The sequence below is a fragment of the Oncorhynchus masou genome, chromosome 3 (assembly GCF_036934945.1).
Source record: "Oncorhynchus masou masou isolate Uvic2021 chromosome 3, UVic_Omas_1.1, whole genome shotgun sequence".
In the NCBI taxonomy this organism is placed as follows: domain Eukaryota; kingdom Metazoa; phylum Chordata; class Actinopteri; order Salmoniformes; family Salmonidae; genus Oncorhynchus; species Oncorhynchus masou.
In genome coordinates, this window is record NC_088214.1 from 3,197,475 (window position 1) to 3,221,303 (window position 23,829).

Genomic DNA, 23,829 nt, shown 5'->3' on the forward strand with positions numbered 1-23,829 from the left:
CTACAACCACCACCACCACTACAACCACCACCACCACTACAACCACCACCACCACTACAACCACCACCACTACCACCACCACTACCACCCACCACCACTACAACCACCACCACCACTACTACCACCACCACCACTACTACAACCACCACCACCACTACTACAACCAACACCACCACTACTACAACCACCACCACCACCACTACAACCACCACCACCACCACCACCACTACTACCACCACCACTACTACAACCACCACCACTACTACAACCACTACCACCACCACTACTACAACCACTACCACTTCTACAACCACCACCACTACTACAACCACCACCACCACTACTACAACCACCACTACCACAACCACCACCACTACAACCACCACCACTACAACCACCACCACTACTACCACGACCACTACTACCACCACCACTACTACAACCACCACTACTACTACCACCACCACCACTACAACCACTACTACCACCACTACTACAACCACCACCACTACTACTACAACCACCACCACTACTACAACCACTACTACTACAACCACCACTACCACCACCACTACCACCACCACTACAACCACCACCACTACCACTACAACCACCACCAATACCACTACAACTACAACCACTACTACTACCACCACTACTACTACCACCACCACCACCACTACTACCACCACCACTACCACCACCACTACTACAACCACCACCACCACTACAACCACCACCACCACTACTACAACCACCACCACTACTACAACCACCACCACTTCTACAACCACCACCACCACCACTACCACTACTACAACCACCACCACTACCACTACTACAACCACCACCACTACTACTACTACAACCACCACCACTACTACTACTACAACCACCACCACCACTACTACAACCACCACCACCCCTACTACAACCACCACCACCCCTACTACAACCACCACCACCCCTACTACAACCACCACCACCACTACTACAACCACCACCACCACCACTACTACCACCACCACTACGACAACCACCACCACCACTACTACCACCACCACTGCTACCACCACCACTGCTACCACCACCACTGCTACCACCACCACCACTACAACCACCACCACCACTACAACCACCACCACCACTACAACCACCACCACCACTACAACCACCACCACTACTACAACCACCACCACTACTACAACCACCACCACTACTACAACCACCACCACTACTACAACCACCACCACCACTACTACCACCACCACCACTACTACAACCACCACCACCACTACTACAACCACCACCACCACTACTTCAACCAACACCACCACTACTACAACCACCACCACCACTACTACAACCACCACTACCACAACCACTACCACCACTACTACCACCACCACTACTACCACCACCACTACTACCACCACCACTACTACCACCACCACTACTACCACCACCACTACTACCACCACCACTACTACCACCACCACTACTACCACCACCACTACTACTACCACCACCACCCACTACCACAACCACTACTACAACCACTACTACCACCACTACTACTACCACCACTACTACAACCACCACCACTACTACAACCACCACTACTACAACCACCACCACTACTACAACCACCACCACTACTACTACAACCACCACTACTACAACCACCACTACCACTACCACTACAACCACCACCACTACAACCACCACTACTACCACTACAACCACCACCACCACCGCTACCACCGCTACTACTACCACCACCACTACTACCACCACCACCGCTACTACCACCACCACCGCTACTACCACCACCACCGCCGCTACTACCACCACCACCGCCGCTACTACCACCACCACCGCCGCTACTACCACCACCACCGCCGCTACCACCACCACCGCCGCTACTACCACCACCGCCGCCGCTACTACCACCACCGCCGCCGCTACTACCACCACCGCCGCTACCACCACCACCGCCGCTACTACTACTACCACCGCCGCTACTACTACTACCACCACCGCTACTACCACCACCACCGCCGCTACTACTACTACCACCACCGCTACTACTACTACCACCACCGCCACTACTACCACCACCACCGCTACTACTACCACCACCGCTACTACTACCACCACCACCAGTCCTCCGCCTCCACCAGTCCCCCACCTCCACCAGTCACCCTCCCCACCAGTCCACCACCAGTCCTCCTCCACCACCACCACCACCAGTCCTCCACCACCACCAGCCTCCCTCAAGTTAGCACCACCAGTCTCCCAGCGGAAGAGGCGCCTCCCTCAAGTTAGCACCACCAGTCTCCCAGCGGAAGAGGCGCCTCCCTCAAGTTAGCACTGCCTAGCCGTTTACTCCATTGTATCCTAATGCATTGATCTGGGTTTTTATATATTGACTGTAGTCTGGTCCTCAAGCTATGAGTGACGTATGAGTGGGAACTTTGAAGAGCAAACACTAATTTAGTCATCCTCCTCTCATGACATCATCGCTAACCATCTCATGACCTGTTGGGTCTTGTTCACTTTACCCCTGATAATACAGTGTCTCTGTTCCCATAATAGAAGCTGTCGTTTGTGGCTGAGATCTCCTTCCCGTTATTGATGGGGGGCGAAGAGAATCAGACGGGTACATATCGTAATATTACTTTAGGTTGACATAGAGATATTTCATGTCAGTTATGATATTTGTAGTGTGTATATGTGTGTGTATATATATATATATATATATATATATATATATATATATATATATATATATATATATATATATATATATATATATATATATATATATATATATATATATATATACACACAGGGTTTTTGTCCACACACACACACGTCGTTTTGTCCACACACACACACGTCGTTTTGTCCACACACACACGTCGTTTTGTCCACACACACACGTCGTTTTATCCACACACACACGTCGTTTTGTCCACACACACACACACACACACACGTCGTTTTGTGGCATATATATATGCTTCAAAATGGTCTGTGGACAAAACGACGTGTGTGTGTGTGTGTGTGTGTGTGTGTGTGTGTGTGGACAAAACGACGTGTGTGTGTGTGTGGACAAAACGACGTGTGTGTGTGTGTGGACAAAACGACGTGTGTGTGTGTGTGGACAAAACGACGTGTGTGTGTGTGTGTGGACAAAACGACGTGTGTGTGTGTGTGGACAAAACGACGTGTGTGTGTGTGTGGACAAAACGACGTGTGTGTGTGTGTGGACAAAACGACGTGTGTGTGGACAAAACGACGTGTGTGTGGACAAAACGACGTGTGTGTGTGTGTGTGGACAAAACGACGTGTGTGTGTGTGTGGACAAAACGACGTGTGTGTGTGTGTGGACAAAAACCCCTGTGTGTGTGGACAAAAACCCCTGTGTGTGTGGACAGAACCGCTGTGTGTGTGTGTGTGGACAGAACCGCTGTGTGTGTGTGTGGACAGAACCGCTGTGTGTGTGTGTGTGGACAGAACCGCTGTGTGTGTGTGGACAGAACCCCTGTGTGTGTGGACAGAACCCCTGTGTGGGTGTGTGTGTGGACAGAACCCCTGTGTGTGTGTGTGGACAGAACCCGTGTGTGTGTGTGTGGACAGAACCCCTGTGTCTGTGTGTGTGTGTGGACAGAACCTCTGTGTGTGTGTGTGGACAGAACCCCTGTGTGTGTGTGTGGACAGAACCCCTGTGTGTGTGTGTGTGTGTGTGTGTGTGTGTGTGTGTGTGGACAGAACCCGTGTGTGTGTGTGTGTGTGGACAGAACCCGTGTGTGTGTGTGTGTGTGGACAGAACCCCTGTGTGTGTGTGTGTGGACAGAACCCCTGTGTGTGTGTGTGTGGACAGAACCCCTGTGTGTGTGTGTGTGGACAGAACCCCTGTGTCTGTGTGTGTGGACAGAACCCCTGTGTGTGTGTGTGTGTGTGGACAGAACCCCTGTGTGTGTGTGTGTGTGTGTGTGGACAGAACCCCTGTGTGTGTGTGTGTGGACAGAACCCCTGTGTGTGTGTGTGTGGACAGAACCCCTTTGTGTGTGTGTGTGGACAGAACCCCTTGTGTGTGTGTGTGTGGACAGAACCCCTTTGTGTGTGTGTGTGGACAGAACCCCTTTGTGTGTGTGTGTGTGGACAGAACCCCTTTGTGTGTGTGTGTGTGGACAGAACCCCTTTGTGTGTGAGTGGACAGAACCCCTGTGTGTGTGTGTGTGGACAGAACCCGTGTGTGTGTGGACAGAACCCCTGTGTGTATGTGTGTGTGTGTGTGGACAGAACCCCTGTGTGTGTGTGTGGACAGAACCCCTGTGTGTGTGTGTGGGCAGAACCGCTGTGTGTGTGCGTGGGCAGAACCGCTGTGTGTGTGCGTGGGCAGAACCGCTGTGTGTGTGCGTGGGCAGAACCGCTGTGTGTGTGCGTGGGCAGAACCGCTGTGTGTGTGCGTGGACAGAACCGCTGTGTGTGCGTGGACAGAACCCCTGTGTGTGTGTGTGGACAGAACCCCTGTGTGTGTTTGTGTGTGTGTGTGGACAGAACCCCTTTGTGTGTGTGTGGACAGAACCCCTTTGTGTGTGTGGACAGAACCCCTTTGTGTGTGTGTGGACAGAACCCCTGTGTGTGTGTGTGTGTGTGTGGACAGAACCCCTGTGTGTGTGTGTGTGTGTGTGGACAGAACCCCTGTGTGTGTGTGTGTGTGTGTGTGTGGACAGAACCCCTGTGTGTGTGTGTGGACAGAACCCCTGTGTGTGTGTGTGTGTGTGTGTGTGGACAGAACCCCTGTGTGTGTGTGTGTGTGGACAGAACCCCTGTGTGTGTGTGTGTGTGTGTGGACAGAACCCCTGTGTGTGTGGACAGAACCCCTGTGTGTGTGCGTGTGTGTGTGTGGACAGAACCCCTGTGTGTGTGGACAGAACCCCTGTTTGTGTGTGTGTGTGTGTGTGTGGACAGAACCCCTGTGTGTGTGTGTGTGTGGACAGAACCCCTGTGTGTGTGTGTGTGGACAGAACCGCTGTGTGTGTGTATGTGGACAGAACCGCTGTGTGTGTGTACAGAACCGCTGTGTGTGTGTGGACAGAACCCCTGTGTGTGTGTGTGGACAGAACCCCTGTGTGTGTGTGTGGACAGAACCCATGTGTGTGTGTGGACAGAACCCCTGTGTGTGTGTGTGTGTGTGTGTGTGTGTGTCGACAGAACCCTTGTGTGTGTGTGTGTGTGTGTGGACAGAACCCCTGTGTGTGTGTGTGTGTGTGTGTGTGTGTGTGTGGACAGAACCCCTGTGTGTGTGTGTGTGTGTGTGTGGACAGAACCCCTGTGTGTGTGTGTGTGTGGACAGAACCGCTGTGTGTGTGTGTGGACATAACCCCTGTGTGTGTGTGTGTGTGTGTGTGGACAGAACCCCTGTGTGTGTGTGTGTGTGTGTGGACAGAACCGCTGTGTGTGTGTATGTGGACAGAACCGCTGTGTGTGTGTACAGAACCGCTGTGTGTGTGTGGACAGAACCCCTGTGTGTGTGTGTGTGTGTGTGTGTGTGTGTGGACAGAACAACCGCTTGTGTGTGTGGAAAATAGACCGTTTGTGTGAACAAAATGACCGTGTGTTTATTTTTTATTTCACAAGGTAGGCTAGTTGAGAACAAGTTCTCATTTGCAACTGCGACCTTTGCCAAGATAAAGCAAAGCAATGCGACACAAACAGAGTAAACAAAACATAGTCAATAATACAGTAGAACAAAAGAAAACAAAGGAGCAAGATAAATAAATACAGTATGGGGATGAGGTTGGTATATGGGCTGTTTACAGATGGGCTGTGTACAGGTGCATTAATCTGTGAGCTGCTCTGACAGCTGGTGCTTAAAGCTAGTGAGGGAGATGTGAGTCTCCAACTTCAGAGATTTTCGCCATTTGTTCCAATCATGGGCAGTAGAGAACTGGAAGGAAAGACGACCAAAGGAGGAATTGGCTTTGGGGGTGACCAGTGAGATATACCTGCTGGAGCGCGTGCTACGAGCGGGTGCTGCTATGGTGACCAGTGAGATGAGGTGGGGCTTGACCGAGCAGAGACTTGTAGATAACCTGTAGCCAGTGGGTTTGGCGACCAGTATGAAGCGAGGGCCAACCAACGAGAGCGTACAGGTCGCAATGGTGGGTAGCATATGGGGCTTTGGTGACCAAACGGATGGCACTGTGATAGACTGCATCCAGTTTGTTGAGTAGGGTATTGGAGGCTATTTTGTAGATGACATCGCCGAAGTCGAGGATCGGTAGGATAGTCAGTTTTACAAGGGTATGTTTGGCAGCATGAGTGAAGGAGGCTTTGTTGCACATAGGAAGCCAATTCTAGATTTAATTTTGGATTGGAGAAGCTTAATGTGAGTCTGGAAGTAGAGTTTACAGTCTAACCAGACACCTAGGTATTTGTAGTTGTCCACGTATTCTAAATCAGAGCCGTCCAGAGTAGTGATGCTGGACGGGCGGGCAGCGATCGGTTGAAGAGCATGCATTTAGTGTTACTTGCGTTTAAGAGCATTTGGAGGCCATAGAAAGAGTGTTGTATGGCATTGCAGCTCGTCTGGAGGGTTGTTAACACAGTATCCAAAGGGCCAGAAGAACCACCGTGTGTGTGTGGACAAAACGGCCGCGTGTGTGTGGACAAAACGACTGTGTGTGTGTGTGTGTGTGTGTGTGTGTGTGTGTGTGTGTGTGTGTGGACAAAACGACCGCGTGTGTGTGGACAAAACGACCGCGTGTGTGTGGACAAAACGACCGCGTGTGTGTGTGTGTGTGGACAAAACGACCGCGTGTGTGTGTGTGGACAAAACGACCGCGTGTGTGTGTGTGGACAAAACGACCGCGTGTGTGTGGGCAAAACGACCGCGTGTGTGTGTGTGGACAAAACGACCGCGTGTGTGGACAAAACGACCGTGTGTGTGGACAAAACGACCGCGTGTGTGTGTGTGGACAAAACGACCGCGTGTGTGTGTGTGTGGACAAAACGACCGCGTGTGTGTGTGGACAAAACGACCGCGTGTGTGTGTGTGTGGACAAAACGACCGCGTGTGTGTGTGTGTGGACAAAACGACCGCGTGTGTGTGTGTGTGGACAAAACGACCGCGTGTGTGTGTGTGTGTGTGGACAAAACGACCGCGTGTGTGTGTGTGGACAAAACGACCGCGTGTGTGTGTGTGGACAAAACGACCGCGTGTGTGTGTGTGGACAAAACGACCGCGTGTGTGTGTGTGTGGACAAAACGACCGCGTGTGTGTGTGTGACAAAACGACCGTGTGTGTGTGTGTGTGTGGACAAAACGACCGCGTGTGTGTGTGTGTGTGTGTGTGTGGACAAAACGACCGCGTGTGTGTGTGTGGACAAAACGACCTCGTGTGTGGACAAAACGACCGCGTGTGTGTGTGTGTGGACAAAACGACCGCGTGTGTGTGTGTGTGGGGACAAAACGACCGCGTGTGTGTGTGTGGACAAAACGACCGTGTGTGTGGACAAAACGACCGTGTGCGTGTGTGGACAAAACGACCGTGTGCGTGTGTGGACAAAACGACCGTGTGCGTGTGTGGACAAAACGACCGTGTGCGTGTGTGGACAAAACGACCGTGTGCGTGTGTGGACAAAACGACCGTGTGCGTGTGTGGACAAAACGACCGTGTGCGTGTGCGTGTGCGTGTGCGTGTGTGTGTGTAAATCTAAAAGTTTCTAAGTAATGTAGATCTAGGCCCGTGGCTTGGACCAAGTCTCTCTATCCTAAGGAGAATCATCATCTGTTCTACATGATATATTTCTAGGTGAAACTCTCAGCCAGCTCTTGTTTTTTGAGACCACATTCATGACATTTGGGCTGATTCATTTAAGTGACGACGACGATGATGTAGTTGTAAGCAACTCAGAGTGATACATTCACGCGGTCTCACCAAGCAATCGTTTCCTGTGATATTTACACACAGGAAAGAAACTCTAGCCTCCGTCTCATTCCCTCGTTTCTCTCTGATGACATAACAGCCTACAAGGTTTTTGAACACATGCGGGTTTTGCTAAAGAGGGAAATCCCATGAAACTATCAGTTTAAATATTTTAGCCTGATTTTTTTTTGATTTTTTTGTTTTGCTTCTTTCTATATCATTGACTAGACATATGTCTAATTCTCTATATTCTGAGTCTTACGATTATTCACATTTGACAGTTATTTGTTTTTTAACCAAGACACCCAAGTAGCATTCGATTGCAGACGATTTGTGGGCTAGCTTCAAACATAACTCGGAGATTGAAAACGAGTCGACGGAGACTCTTGTCTTACTCCACTTCTGTAAGACGTCACGGGTTAAAACACAACTGAACCAGAGGAATTTGTTGATCTCCGCAGTGCTAGAGGCGTCACGACAGACCCGGGTTCGGTCCCTGTATCACAACGGGCCATGATCGGGAGTCCAATAGGGCGGCTCAGAATTGGCCCAGCGGCGTCCGGGTTAAGGGGAGTTTTAGCAAGTGGAGGCCGAGGTCAGCCTGCAGGTGTCAGGTGAACGGTGTTTCCTCCGACACATTGGTGCGGCTGCCTTCCGGTTTAAGTGGGCTGGTGTTAAGTGCGGTTTGGTGGGTTATGTTTTCGCAGCAATGAGACGAGATTGAAAGTAGGGGTAGAAAAAGCAGGTGAAATACAACACATTCTGAAGTAACATCACTCCCCTTATGTCCCAGGAGTTCAGGTGGACCACTTTTTGAGAGACACACACACACACACACACGGTCGTTTTGTCCACACACACACACACACACACACACACACGGTCGTTTTGTCCACACACACACACACACACACGGTCGTTTTGTACACACACACACACACACACACACACGGTCGTTTTGTACACACACACACACACACACACACACACACACACACACACGGTCGTTTTGTACACACACACACACACACGGTCGTTTTGTCCACACACACACACACGGTCGTTTTGTACACACACACACACACACACGGTCGTTTTGTCCACACACACACACACGGTCGTTTTGTCCACACAGGTGCAGTGCTCTGCAAGAGCAGAGTATGGTTGGGGTGGGCAGTGGTTGACAGCCATCGTCGATGGCGCCGTCACAAACGATGGTGTAACATATTGTTGCATATGACTGCTCCTCCTGTCGTCTGGCAGCGCAGACTTGCCGTAGGCCTGATAAGTTTCAAAGCGTACGAGGTAGGTAGAATATTATTAGCATAATGAAAGAGAACGATGTACGAAGAGCGTCAACGGCAACGCAGAATGTCAGATGAGGTCAAATGGGTGGTTTTTGTTTTTTCAGACACACTGTTTCCCCCCTCCCCCAGACACACTGTTTCCCCCTCCCCCAGACGCGCCGTTTCCCCCTCCCCCAGACACACTGTTTCCCCCTCCCCCAGACGCGCCGTTTCCCCCTCCCCCAGACACACTCCCCCAGACACACTGTTTCCCCCCCCAGACACACTCCCCCCCCCCAGACGCCCCCTCCCCCAGCCACTGTTTCCCCCTCCCCCAGACACACTGTTTCCCCCCTCCCCCAGACGCGCCGTTTCCCCCTCCCCCAGACGCACTGTTTCCCCCTCCCCCCAGACGCGCCGTTTCCCCCTCCCCCAGACGCGCCGTTTCCCCCAGACACACTGTTTCCCCCTCCCCCAGACGCACTGTTTCCCCCTCCCCCAGACGCGCCGTTTCCCCCTCCCCCAGACGCGCCGACACACTGTTTCCCCTCCCCCAGACACACTGTTTCCCCCCCCCCCAGACACACTCCCCCAGACGCGCTGTTTCCCCCTCCCCCAGACACACTCCCCCAGACGCGCCGTTTCCCCCTCCCCCAGACACACTGTTTCCCCCTCCCCCAGACGCACTGTTTCCCCTCCCCCAGCCGTTTCCCCCCCCAGACACACTCCCCCCCCCCAGACGCGCCCCCTCCCCCCAGACACACTGTTTCCCCCCCCAGACACACTCCCCCCAGACGCGCCGTTTCCCCACTCCCCCCCCAGACGCGCCGTTTCCCCCCCACTGTCCCCCCCCAGACGCGCTGTTTCCCCCAGACACACTGTCCCCCCCCAGACGCGCCGTTTCCCCCTCCCCCAGACGCCCCCCCCAGACGCGCGTTTCCCCCTCCCCCAGACGCGCCGTTTCCCCCAGACGCGCCTGTTCCCCCCCCAGACGCGCCGTTTCCCCCTCCCCCAGACGCGCCGTTTCCCCCTCCCCCAGACGCGCCGTTTCCCCCTCCCCCAGACGCGCCGTTTCCCCCTCCCCCAGACGCGCCCCCCAGACGCGCCGTTTCCCCCTCCCCCAGACGCGCCGTTTCCCCCTCCCCCAGACGCGCCGTTTCCCCCTCCCCCAGACGCGCCGTTTCCCCCTCCCCCAGACGCGCCCCCTCCCCCAGTTTCCCCCTCCCCCAGACGCGCCGTTTCCCCCTCCCCCAGACGCGCCGTTTCCCCCTCCCCCAGACGCGCCGTTTCCCCCTCCCTTCTTCTGTTTCCATTGTTTCCATTTTTTAAATGTATTTCGAATTTGAATAGTTAGCCTTGGGGTATATGTTAGCCTTGGGGTATATGTTAGCCTTGGGGTATATGTTAGCCTTGGGGTATATGTTAGCCTTGGGGTATATGTTAGCCTTGGGGTATATGTTAGCCTTGGGGTATATTTTAGCCTTGGGGTATATGTTAGCCTTGGGGTATATGTTGGGGTATATGTTAGCCTTGGGGTATAGCCTACTCTTTAATGATCAACCGTTGAATGAATCTCTAGTCACAACGGAGTTCCTTCTCAAGTTTGTTTGCGAACATTTTTTAAATGGAAACATAGCTATTTAATCCTGAGAGAGTGGGAGAGTGTATGAACAATTGTAAAATAGACTAATCATATAGGAAATAAAAAGTTTAAAAAAAATAGAGTATACGTTTCTGCTTCACTTAACCAAAGTGTAAGGCTAAATAAATAATCTTTGAGAAATCCCTCCTGGCAAACCAAACAGCTAATAATATAGGCCTGAATAGTGATGCACCGATATGGTGTTTTTGGCCGATATCCGATATGAAGCATTCAAGCACAGTTAAATAGTTAACACACACGGACGCAGCGGTCTGAGGCACTGCATCTCAGTCACTACAGTCCCAGGTTCGAATCCAGGCTGTATCGCATCCGGCCGTGATTGGGAGTCCCGTAGGGCGGCGTACAATTGAGACCAGCGTCGTCCGCGTTTGGTCGGTGTAGACCATCATTGTAAATAAGAATTTGTTCTTAACTGACTTGCCTTGTTAAATAAAGGTTACACACACACACACCACACTGACCCAAAAGTTATTCTGGTCGTATTTACGCATGTCCCCATTACCAGTAAAACATCATCAAAACCTATTTCTTTCACTTACCTGCTGTGCTGTTTCGTTGCTCATTTGTTCAGTCGTTTCATTCTCAACCAGGATTTCATCATACACGTCAAGCAGTGAAGTTTCAGCTCTGTCTGTGACCTCTTGCATCGAAGTAGCGGTCCTCGTACCTAGCATGGAGCACGGTGACGACACCGTGAGGAGGCTCAGAGAATCACTTGTTCATAGCCTATAGTACTTTTTTTTGTGTTGGCAGTTTTGTTAAGTGTCACGTCTGTTGCAGACACAGTTGATGAGCTTGTTTCTCCCAGTCAGTTGTCCGAATGGCGCTAAGAGTGTGTTTCATGTTTCAAACCATGTTCTGAAATGGCAGCAGCAGTATGAGAACCAGTAACCTTCTTGAGCAATATGGCTTTCCTCAGTACGGAATCCTCCGGTCGATTCACAGTGGTGCTGTCAGACTCCGTGTGCTCATGGGGGAAATGTCAGTCGTGATGCTAATAGCAAGGACGCTACTAGTAGCTTAGTAGTAGATGTACGTTTTGAACAATACTATGTAACGTCTGAAAAATAGCATGGAGCCAGTCGATTGGTCAGGGCTCGGCCAGTCGATTGGGCAGGGCTCGGCCAGTCGATTGGGCAGGGCTCGGCCAGTCGATTGGGCAGGGCTCGGCCAGTCGATTGGGCAGGGCTCGGCCAGTCGATTGGGCAGGGCTCGGCCAGTCGATTGGGCAGGGCTCGGCCAGTCGATTGGGCAGGGCTCGGCCAGTCGATTGGGCAGGGCCAATGAATTCCATTATCAATGTGTTGTGAAACTAGCCACTAAGGATTAGGCACAATTTTTGGAATTGGCGGTTTGCCTTCAAAATAAAAGTCCCTCTCTTGAAAGTGATGCAGAAGGTTACAATTGGTGGAATCATGCCATATTTAGACTAGGTAATGTTAAACAAGGTTGGAATGTGAAGCAATGAAATGGAGGATCAGTCTAGTCGGTGACACCCACAGAACACAACTGTGAAGAGTTTACGCAAATATTAGGGTTGTGACTGTGTGAAATCACGTCAGCCAGTTGAGTGTATTGACATTCATATTGCACTGTACAGCTTTACCTAAGGATTGGGGATCAATTAAATGGGGTATCAGTCTACTCAATACACAAGATATTCCCCCCCCCCCCCCCAACGTCCTCCTCAGAGTTATCAGACTTCAAAACATCCACGCAGTATTGTTTTTCCTCTGGAATGGTGTTAAATACAAACTTGTGCCGAGTACAACAGGTGTAGTAGACCTCACAGTGAAATGCTGAATACAACAGGTGTAGTAGACCTCACAGTGAAATGCTGAATACGACAGGTGTAGTAGACCTTACAGTGAAATGCTGAATACAACAGGTGTAGTAGACCTCACAGTGAAATGCAGAATACAACAGGTGTAGTAGACCTCACAGTGAAATGCTGAATACAACAGGTGTAGTAGACCTCACAGTGAAATGCTGAATACGACAGGTGTAGTAGACCTTACAGTGAAATGCTGAATACAACAGGTGTAGTAGACCTCACAGTGAAATGCAGAATACAACAGGTGTAGTAGACCTCACAGTGAAATGCTGAATACAACAGGTGTAGTTGACCTTACAGTGAAATGCTGAATACAACAGGTGTAGTAGACCTTACAGTGAAATGCTGAATACAACAGGTGTAGTAGACCTCACAGTGAAATGCTGAATAAAACAGGTGTAGTAGACCTCACAGTGAAATGCAGAATACAACAGGTGTAGTAGACCTCACAGTGAAATGCTGAATACAACAGGTGTAGTTGACCTTACAGTGAAATGCTGAATACAACAGGTGTAGTAGACCTTCCAGTGAAATGCTGAATACAACAGGTGTAGTAGACCTCACAGTGAAATGCTGAATACGACAGGTGTAGTAGACCTTACAGTGAAATGCTGAATACGACAGGTGTAGTAGACCTTACAGTGAAATGCTGAATACAACAGGTGTAGTAGACCTTCCAGTGAAATGCTGAATACAACAGGTGTAGTAGACCTCACAGTGAAATGCTGAATACAACAGGTGTAGTAGACCTCACAGTGAAATGCTGAATACAACAGGTGTAGTAGACCTCACAGTGAAATGCTGAATACAACAGGTGTAGTAGACCTCACAGTGAAATGCTGAATACAACAGGTGTAGTAGACCTCACAGTGAAATGCTGAATACAACAGGTGTAGTAGACGTTACAGTGAATTGCTTACTTACAGCCTCTAACCAATAGTGCAGAAAAATATATTAGGTGAACAATAGGTAAGTAAAGAAATTAAACAGTAAAAAGGCAGGTTATATACAGCAGAGGGGGCTATGTGCAGCAGAGGGGGCTATGTGCAGCAGAGGGGGCTATGTGCAGCAGAGGGGGCTATGTGCAGCCACCAGTTAGTCAGGCTGATTTGAGGTAGTGTATACGTGTAGATATGGTTAAAGTGACTATACATATATGATGAACAGAGAGGAGCAGCAGCGTAAAGAGGGGTTGGTGGGTGGTGGGACACAATGCAGATAGCCCGGTTAGCCAATGTGCGGGAGCACTGGTTGGTCGGCCCAATTGAGGTAGTATGTACATGAATGTATAGTTAAAGTGACTATGCATGTATGATAAACAGAGTAGCAGCAGCGTAAAAAGAGGGGTTTGGGGGGGCACACAAGGCAAATAGTCTGGGTTACCATAGGTTACCTGTTCAGGAGTCTTATGGCTTGGGGGTAAAAACTGTTGAAATCTTTTTGTCCTAGACTTGGCACTCCGGTACCACTTGCCATGCGGTAGAAGAGAGAACAGTTTATGGCTGGGGTCTCTGTCAATTTTTAGGGTCTTCCTCTGACACCGCCTGGTATAGAGGTCCTGGATGGCGGGAAGCTTGGCCCCAGTGATGTACTGGGCCTTCCTCTGACACCGCCTGGTATAGAGGTCCTGGATGGCAGGCAGCTTGGCCCCAGTGATGTACTGAGCCTTCCTCTGACACCGCCTGGTATAGAGGTCCTGGATGGCAGGAAGCTTGGCCCCAGTGAAGTACTGGGCCTTCCTCTGACACCGCCTGGTATAGAGGTCCTGGATGGCAGGCAGCTTGGCCCCAGTGATGTACTGAGCCTTCCTCTGACACCGCCTGGTATAGAGGTCCTGGATGGCAGGAAGCTTGGCCCCAGTGAAGTACTGGGCCTTCCTCTGACACCGCCTGGTATAGAGTTCCTGGATGGCAGGAAGCTTGGCCCCAGTGAAGTACTGGGCCGTACGCACTACCCTCTGTAGTGCCTTGCGGTTGGAGGCCGAGCAGTTGCCGTACCAGGCAGTGATGCAACCAGTCAGGATGCTCTCGATGGTGCAGCTGTTGAACCTTTTGAGGTTCTCAGGACCCATGCCAAATCTTTTTAGTTTCCTGAGGGGGAAAGGTTTTGTCGTACCCTCTTCACGACTGCCTTGGTGTGTTTGGACCATGTTAGTTTGTTGTTGATGTGGACACCGAGGAACATGAAGCTGTCAACCTGCTCCACTACAGCCCCGTCCCTGAGAATGGGGGGCTTTATGCTATAAACGAATAGGTCTTTTACCTATCGAACTGTAGCCAAAACCAAAATAAGTATGAACATAACCGAGGATAACAATAAATGTGGCTCAATTCAGTTGTTTCAGAGTCCCGGCAATAAGCGCTGCGACACTAATGTTCTCTGGGTGTCACTGGGTAGACTGAAACCCCATGTCATTGATCCACAATCCATAGGTAAGGCTGTACAGTGAAATAGGGATGCCCCCCCCAATGCAATTCTAAAGTCTAATACATCCAGTGAGATTTCAACAGATTTTTGTCATATTAACAAATCATTTTATTGATTTTTATATAACAACATTCCAACCTCGTTTAGCATGATGTATTAAATTATGGCATAATTCTACTATTTGAATTGATTTGCATGTCTGTCAATGACGTACTTTTATTTTGAAGGCTAACCGCAAAGTCCACGATTGTGGCTAGCTTCACATAGATGGGGACCGACCACCATTAATCAAATGAGAACTGTCCTATAAATCAGGGTTATTTTAGATGATGACAGCTAGCTCGATAGTTAGCTACTATAGCTACTAAAACAGATTGTCTTTTTGATATGTTTTTAGGGAAGAGCATTGTTTGCATCCATGAGCTAGCTAGCTTTTTTATGACCAGCGCTTTAGGTGACGAGACAACTTTACCAGCATCATAGCATACGTATCTATGAATCGTTGTGACATATGAAGTACGAGTAATTTGTGTAATAACTAGGTGAAAAATGTATGATCGTGTTAAATTATTATGTGACGTGGAGTCCTATTCAGGTTCTGATTGGTCAAGGAAGTCAGTTAAGAACAAATTATAATTTACAATGACGGCCCGGACAACGCTGGGCCAATTGTGCGCCGCCCTATGGGACTCCCAATCACCGGGGCCGGATGCGATATACAGCCTGGATTCGAACCAGGGACTGTAGTGAAGCCTCTTGCATTGAGATGCAGTGACTTAGACCACAGCGTCCATGTGTGTGGTAACTATTTAACTGTACTAAAATGCTTAAAAGGCCTCAACAACAACAAATGTATTTTCGGTATCAGCCAAAAATGTCATATTGGTGCATCACTAATTTATAACATTCTTTATGAGACTTTAAAAAATAATGGATGTTGACTTATGCTATAAACTAATAGGCCTTTTGCCTATCAAGCTGTTGCCAAAACTAAAATAAGTATGAAAATAACCTAAATTAGTGCAACAACAAAAAAAGGGTAAGAAAAATGACTGTCCTATATCAGCGACGTTTTGGATAAGGGCGGTGGGACAATGTCATTCCAGACATCACCCAACCCTTCAGCGGAGTGTATTTGGATAAGTGCAGCAGTTGTGCGACGTTTTGGATAAGGGCGGTGGGACAATATCATTCCAGACATCACCCAACCCTTCAGCGGAGTGTATTTGGCTAAGTGCAGCAGTTGTGTGAATCGGGTTGTGAAACCGAATGTGTTATGATAGGAAGTATCTGCTCTGCAGTTGGCTTCAGCTCGTGTGTGTGTGCAGATAACACAGCAACGTCTTGCCAACATCAGATTATGGGTAAGAGCAGCATTGTTCTTGTTTTAACATGCAAAAAAAAGTGTGTTTCTGTCCCCCCTCCTCTCTCGTTCTGTCCCCCCTCCTCTCTCGTTCTGTCCCCCCTCTCTCTGAGGTGTTTGAGAGAGAGCTCTACCTCAACTGTGTTAACGGCTGCTTGCCATGCGGTGTTGACTAGATAACCATGTACTTCGAAGGGCATGATTGGTTTAATCAGGTTTGTTGTTGCTTGGTTAGAACACAACCCTGCACCCACGCTGGTCCTCTGGATAAGAAGCCATGCAACAACGACCATAACACCACGCTGGTCCTCTGGATAAGAAGCCATGCAACAACGACCATAACACCACGCTGGTCTTCTGGATAAGAAGCCATGCAACAACGACCATAACACCACGCTGGTCCTCTGGATAAGAAGCCATGCAACAACGACCATAACACCACGCTGGTCCTCTGGATATGAAGCCATGCAACAACGACCATAACACCACGCTGGTCTTCTGGATAAGAAGCCATGCAACAACGACCATAACACCACGCTGGTCTTCTGGATAAGAAGCCATGCAACAACGACCATAACACTCAACGGGTGGTGAACCGAAAAATAGAATCACCTGGAGGAAGGAAGGACGGACCATATTATGACAATGTCCCGGCCCAAACTGCATGATGACTCATTTAATAGTCAGCATCTTGTCCCTCCTTTGTTAGCGTCTTGTCCTTCAATTGTTAGCGTCTTGTCCTTCAATTGTCAGCGTCTTGTCCCTTCAATTGTTAGCGTCTTGTCCTTCAATTGTCAGCGTCTTGTCCACCACTGTGGATCTTCTATCCCTGATATTATTGTCAGCATCTTGTCCCTCACCTGTCAGCCAGCATCGTGTCCCTCACCTGTCAGCCAGCATCGTGTCCCTCACCTGTCAGCCAGCATTGTGTCCCTCACCTGTCAGCCAGCATCGTGTCCCTCACCTGTCAGCCAGCATCGTGTCCCTCACCTGTCAGCCAGCATCGTGTCCCTCACCTGTCAGCCAGCATCGTGTCCCTCACCTGTCAGCCAGCATCGTGTCCCTCACCTGTCAGCCAGCATCGTGTCCCTCACTTGTAGGTATTATTCCAATGGTCTTGGAATACAGAGGTTTCTAATTGTTTCTCATCTTGGTAAAGACACCATGGCTAGATTTAAAAATTTAAGGATAGCAAATTGTTTTTGGAGCCGTTTTGTTAGACATCAATGTGGCTTTTGACATGTATCATAGTCTGCTGCTGGAAAAACAGATGTGTTCTGTCTTTACACCCCCTGCTTTATTGTGGATAAAGAGTTACCTGTCTAACAGAACACAGTCGGTGTTCTTTAATGGAAGCCTCTCCAACATGATCCAGGTTGAATCAGGAATTCCCCAGGGCAGCTGTCTAGGCCCTTTAAAAAAAAATTTTTACTCACGACATGCCACTGGCCTTGAATAAAGCCAATGTGTCTATGTACGTGGATGACTCAACACTATACACTTCAGCTACTTCAGCGAGTGAAATGACTGCAGACTTAACAAAGAACTGCTGTTAGTTTCAGAATGGGTGGCATGGAAGGGTCTGAATGTAAGGTATTTTTTTGTGTACATTTGCAAAAATTTCTAAACCTATTTTAGCTTTATCATGATGGTGTTTTGTATAGATTAATGAGAAACATTTAGTTTAATCAATTTTGTAATAAGGCTGTAAAGTCACAATGTGGAAAAAAGTGATGGGGTCTGAATACATTCCGAATGCACTAGAACTGCCTTAATGTTGCTGGACCCGAGGAAGAGTAGCTGCTGCCTTGACAGGAACTAATGGGGATCCATAATAAACCCCAGGAAGAGTAGCAGCTGCCTTGACATGAACTAATGGGGATCTATCATAAACCCCAGGAAGAGTAGCTGCTGCCTTGACAAGAACTAATGGGGATCCATAATAAACCCCAGGAAGAGTAGCTGCTGCCTTGACAGGAACTAATGGGGATCTATAATAAACCCCAGGAAGAGTAGCTGCTGCCTTGACAGGAACTAATGGGGATCCATAATAAACCCCAGGAAGAGTAGCAGCTGCCTTGACATGAACTAATGGGGATCCATAATAAACCCCAGGAAGAGTAGCTGCTGCCTTGACATGAACTAATGGGGATCCATAATAAACCCCAGGAAGAGTAGCTGCTGCCTTGACAGGAACTAATGGGGATCCATAATAAACCCCAGGAAGAGTAGCTGCTGCCTCGACAGGAACTAATGGGGATCTATCATAAACCCCAGGAAAAGTAGCTGCTGCCTTGACAAGAACTAATGGGGATCCATAATAAACCCCAGGAAGAGTAGCTGCTGCCTTGACAGGAACTAATGGGGATCTATAATAAACCCCAGGAAGAGTAGCTGCTGCCTTGACAGGAACTAATGGGGATCCATAATAAACCCCAGGAAGAGTAGCAGCTGCCTTGACATGAACTAATGGGGATCCATAATAAACCCCAGGGAGAGTAGCTGCTGCCTTGACAGGAACTAATGGGGATCCATAATAAACCCCAGGAAGAGTAGCTGCTGCCTTGACATGAACTAATGGGGATCCATAATAAACCCCAGGAAGAGTAGCTGCTGCCTTGGCAGGAACTAATGGGGATCTATAATAAACCCCAGGAAGAGTAGCTGCTGCCTTGACAGGAACTAATGGGGATCCATAATAAACCCCAGGAAGAGTAGCTGCTGCCTTGACAGGAACTAATGGGGATCCATAATAAACCCCAGGAAGAGTAGCTGCTGCCTTGACAGGAACTAATGGGGATCCATAATAAACCCCAGGAAGAGTAGCTGCTGCCTTGACATGAACTAATGGGGATCCATAATAAACCCCAGGAAGAGTAGCTGCTGCCTTGGCAGGAACTAATGGGGATTCATAATAAACCTCAGGAAGAGTAGCTGCTGCCTTGACAAGAACTAATGGGGATCCATAATAAACCCCAGGAAGAGTAGCTGCTGCCTTGGCAGGAACTAATGGGGATCCATAATAAATACAAACAGCAGAGAATCCCCTCCTGGATCAAGAGCCTTGCTGTCAAACTAAGTAGTATTTTTTTTGTTACTTGTTTAACTTTATGACCTTGTCTGTCCTGAAAACATTTTCAGAGACCGTATAAAATATTCTCTATGCTCTCGTTATCATTCTCTACGAGATTGTACATGTAATTGTTAGCATTGCTAACCTTCAGATTACAGAAGACCAGTAGGGTTTGATACCGCCCAAGCCAACACTTGGACTGCTGTCCTGTCATGTCGTCAGGTGCCACAAAGAGGGACTTAGGAAAATTCACGGGCAGGACGACTGGCCCGTCAATGTACAACAGCTAGGAGCTCAAAGTAAAGGAGAAATTTGACTTCATCACTACTATGTATCTGTGATAGGTATTGACCTGCTGAATGCACCGAGGTGTCTGTTTTTCAAGCTACTGGCACACAGCTCAAACACCCATATCATACCCAACAAGACATGCCACCAGAGGTCTCTTCACAGTCCCCAAGTCCAGAACAGACTATGGGAGGCACACAGTACTACATAGAGCTATGACTACATGGAACTCTATTCCACAGTACTACATAGAGACATGACTACATGGAACTCTATTCCACAGTACTACATAGAGCCGTGACTACATGAACTCTATTCCACAGTACTACATAGAGCCGTGACTACATGGAACTCTATTCCACAGTAGTACATGGAATCCGTGACTACATGGAACTCTATTCCACAGTACATTTACATAGAGCCATGACTACATGGAACTCCAGTGGAACATTCCAAATCAGTACTACATAGAGCCATGACTACATGGAACTCTATTCCACAGTACTACATAGAGCCATGACTGCCCTTGTTTGGGTGTACATGGAACTCTATTCCACAGTACTACATAGAGCCATGACTACATGGAACTCTATTCCACAGTACTACATAGAGCCATGACTACATGGAACTCCACCGCCATATTCCACATCAAGTAACTAATACAAGCAGTGGAATCAGATAATATTAAGCGGATGAAAATACCACCTGGTCTTATGGAACAGTGCGGACTGTGAAGAGACACACACACACTTGGTTAACATACACAATAAACACACACTAAACACACGTACAAATGGATTCTGTTTTGTATAGTAGTGGCCTGAGAGACTTCATGTGTTGTAAAATCTGGTGTGTTTTAAAATGATTTTTAACATTGTATATGTCTGCCTTTACCCCTGGAGGAGTAGCTGCAGCTATTGGGGATCCATAATAAACAGTACAGCCATAATACAAAGCCTGGGATCCATAATACAGAAGCCTGGGATCCATAATATAGAAGCCTGGGATCCATAATATAGAAGCCTGGGATCCATAATATAGAAGCCTGGGATCCATAATATAGAAGCCTGGGATCCATAATATAGAAGCCTGGGATCCATAATACAGGGATCCATAATATCCAGAAGCCTGGGATCCATAATATAGAAGCCTGGGATCCATAATATAGAAGCCTGGGATCCATAATACAGAAGCCTGGGATCCATAATACAGAAGCCTGGGATCCATAATATAGAAGCCTGGGATCCATAATATAGAAGCCTGGGATCCATAATACAGAAGCCTGGGATCCATAATACAGAAGCCTGGGATCCATAGCCCTCACCCCCACACTCTGTAACGTAGCCCTCACCCACACTCTGTACACTCTGTAACGTAGCCCTCACCCACACACTCTGTAACGTAGCCCTCACCCACACACTCTGTAACGTAGCCCTCACCCACACACTCTGTAACGTAGCCCTCACCCACACTCTGTAACGTAGCCCTCACCCACACACTCTGTAACCCTCACCCCCACACTCTGTAACGTAGCCCTCCCCACACACTCACCCACACACTCTGTAACGTAGCCCTCACCCACACACTCTGTAACGTAGCCCTCACCCACACACTCATCTGTCTTGTAAGACCTCAGCAACACGTGCAGTACCACATGGTCTGGTCTGTGCAACACCACAAATACACTCCTGCTCTTAGTTTTTTTTTCTATTTGTCTGTAACACGACTGGTTCCTCTCTAGGTTTCTTCCTAGGTTCCTGCCTTTCTAGGGAGTTTCTAGCCACCGTGCTTCTACATCTGCGTTGCTTGATGTTTTGGGTTTTAGGCTGGGTTTCTGTACAGCACTTTGTGACATCAGCTGATGTAAAAAAATAAAAATATGTTTAAAACATTTTTTAAAGGGCTTTATCCGGGATCTTTGGGACGTTCCTATCCCATTTGAAGTTTTAAATTTAAAGACGCTATAATTCTAATTGTTTCAGTTTATAAGACAAAACAAGCAAGTATAGTGTAGCTCGTCATTGTACCATCTGAACCGCTGTGAAATATATATATATTTTTTCACCAAAAATGTAGTATTTTTTTTTTCAGCTGTTTTGAAGCTGAAACCGAAAGTCAGTCAATGTATGATCCATAGGACAACACATGACCATAGACGTGGGTGGGTGGGTGTGTATGTGAGGGAGATTTCCCTGTGAGAGTGAGAGAGCCCCTAACCTAATGAATCACACCGTTTCCCCCCTCCCCCATAGATGTTGCACTGTATTTCTCTACATGTCACAGTCATGCTACTTTCAACAGTTGTGGAAATTTCCACGTGTAGCGATGCATACAAAGTGGTATCAGCCAATGAGCTTTCTGGGTTTTTTTTTTTAACCACTTTTACAGAATACATTACCCTCTGATCTCTCGCAGTTATTTTTCATGGTTTTGTAATTGTCGGACCCCAGGAAGATTGAATAAAATACAATTGAAATGTTTCATTTAGGAGGCGACGTGTTTGGCTCAATTGTAGGCTCTTAAGTTTAAGCGTCATCATATTGGTATGGGGGGGGGGGGGTGATATGCCTTAAGTGAATGACTTGAAATTCTCACCATGGCCTCCTGTGTTGTTGTAGGAGCATAATGAATGCGCTGAGCCGTAGCTGTCATAGCTCATCGCACAACTAACATGACAAACACTATATACAGATGAAGTTGGAAGTTTACATACTTATGTTGGAGTCATTAAAACTCGTTTTTCCAACCACTCCACAAATTTCTTGTTAACAAACTATAGTTTTGGCAAGTCGGTTAGGACATCTACTTTGTGCATGACACAAGTCATTTTTCCAACAATTGTTTACAGACAGATTATTTCACTTATAATTCACTGTATCACATTTCCAGTGGGTCAGAAGTTTACATACACTAAGTTGACTGTGCCTTTAAACAGCTTGGAAAATTCCAGAAAATGATGTCATGACTTTAGAAGCTTCTGATAGGCTAATTGAGATCATTTGAGAATTGTCGATGTTCTCTTCCTGTGCATTATAGGAGCATGATTATCCCGTAGCTAGTCACGCGGCTAACATAACATGTAGTGTTAATGTTCTCTTCATAACATGTCTTCTGTTGTAGGAGCACGATGAGCGTGCTGGGCCGTAGCTGTCGTAGCTAGTCACACGGTGGGTGGGAGGGGAGGGAGTCCATCCGCACCACCAGCAACACTGCACCATGGCGAAACCCGGGGCCGACAGAGATGGATCCATGGTGGACAAACCGACTGGGACGAAGGTACGTTTATACACACAGCATATATTCGACACCCGCCCGGCACGATCTGGTCGAGAAACAACCCCTCGCTTCTCTTGATCTCTTTTCTAGCCCCCTGGGAACAATATATGGTATGAAGATTCTGGGTTAGCAAGTAGTCCATGGTCAGATCTACAAGATGTTAAGCAGAGCATGTGATCGGTCTATGACAACAAAACAAAACAAAAATGGCAGACCAAGAGTCGTCTGTTCTTTAGACCAATCTAAAAAAATAACAAAACTTCCATATATAGCCACACACCCTATGTGTTAATAAATCAACTATATGTTGGCTACTGAGCTTGTCTGATGCTTTAAGCACTGGTATTACAGATGAAGACACACAAATTATTAAAGATGGAGCCAGAGATCAATATAGCCTAACGAGAAGACAATATGATTCTACCACTTTGCTCCTGAACTTGCCAGCAATAGGCTACACCTGCAATAGGCTACACCTGCAATAGGCTACACCTGTGGGCTACACCTGCAATAGGCTACACCTGGGCTAACGGGCAGGGGCTACACCGGTGGGCTACACGGGCGGTGGGCTACACCGGTGGGCTGCGGGCGGTGGGCTACACGGGCGGTGGGCTAGGGCGGTGGGCTACACGGGCGGTGGGCTGGGCGGTGGGCTAATAGGCGGTGCTACACCTGGG

General features: G+C 48.5%; 2 protein-coding genes across 2 annotated transcripts in view; both read left to right on the forward strand.

The window, feature by feature from the left end:
- LOC135518630 (mucin-2-like) overlaps positions 1 to 23,023 on the forward strand; it is a 24,999-nt gene extending 1,976 nt beyond the window's left edge. The window contains exons 1-3 of the mRNA XM_064943787.1: positions 1 to 76; positions 17,383 to 17,611; positions 22,997 to 23,023. The exon at positions 1 to 76 is cut by the window's left edge and continues 1,976 nt beyond it. Of these exons, the coding sequence (XP_064799859.1) occupies positions 1 to 76; positions 17,383 to 17,611; positions 22,997 to 23,023 (332 nt within the window). The remainder of the gene's footprint in view (positions 77 to 17,382; positions 17,612 to 22,996) is intronic.
- The window catches only part of LOC135518641 (ankyrin repeat domain-containing protein 12-like), a 66,559-nt gene that overhangs the window by 5,872 nt on the left and 36,858 nt on the right, over positions 1 to 23,829 (forward strand). Inside the window, 1 exon segment of the mRNA XM_064943790.1 lies at positions 22,997 to 23,152. Coding sequence (XP_064799862.1) covers positions 23,093 to 23,152 — 60 coding nt within the window. The 5' untranslated portion in view covers positions 22,997 to 23,092.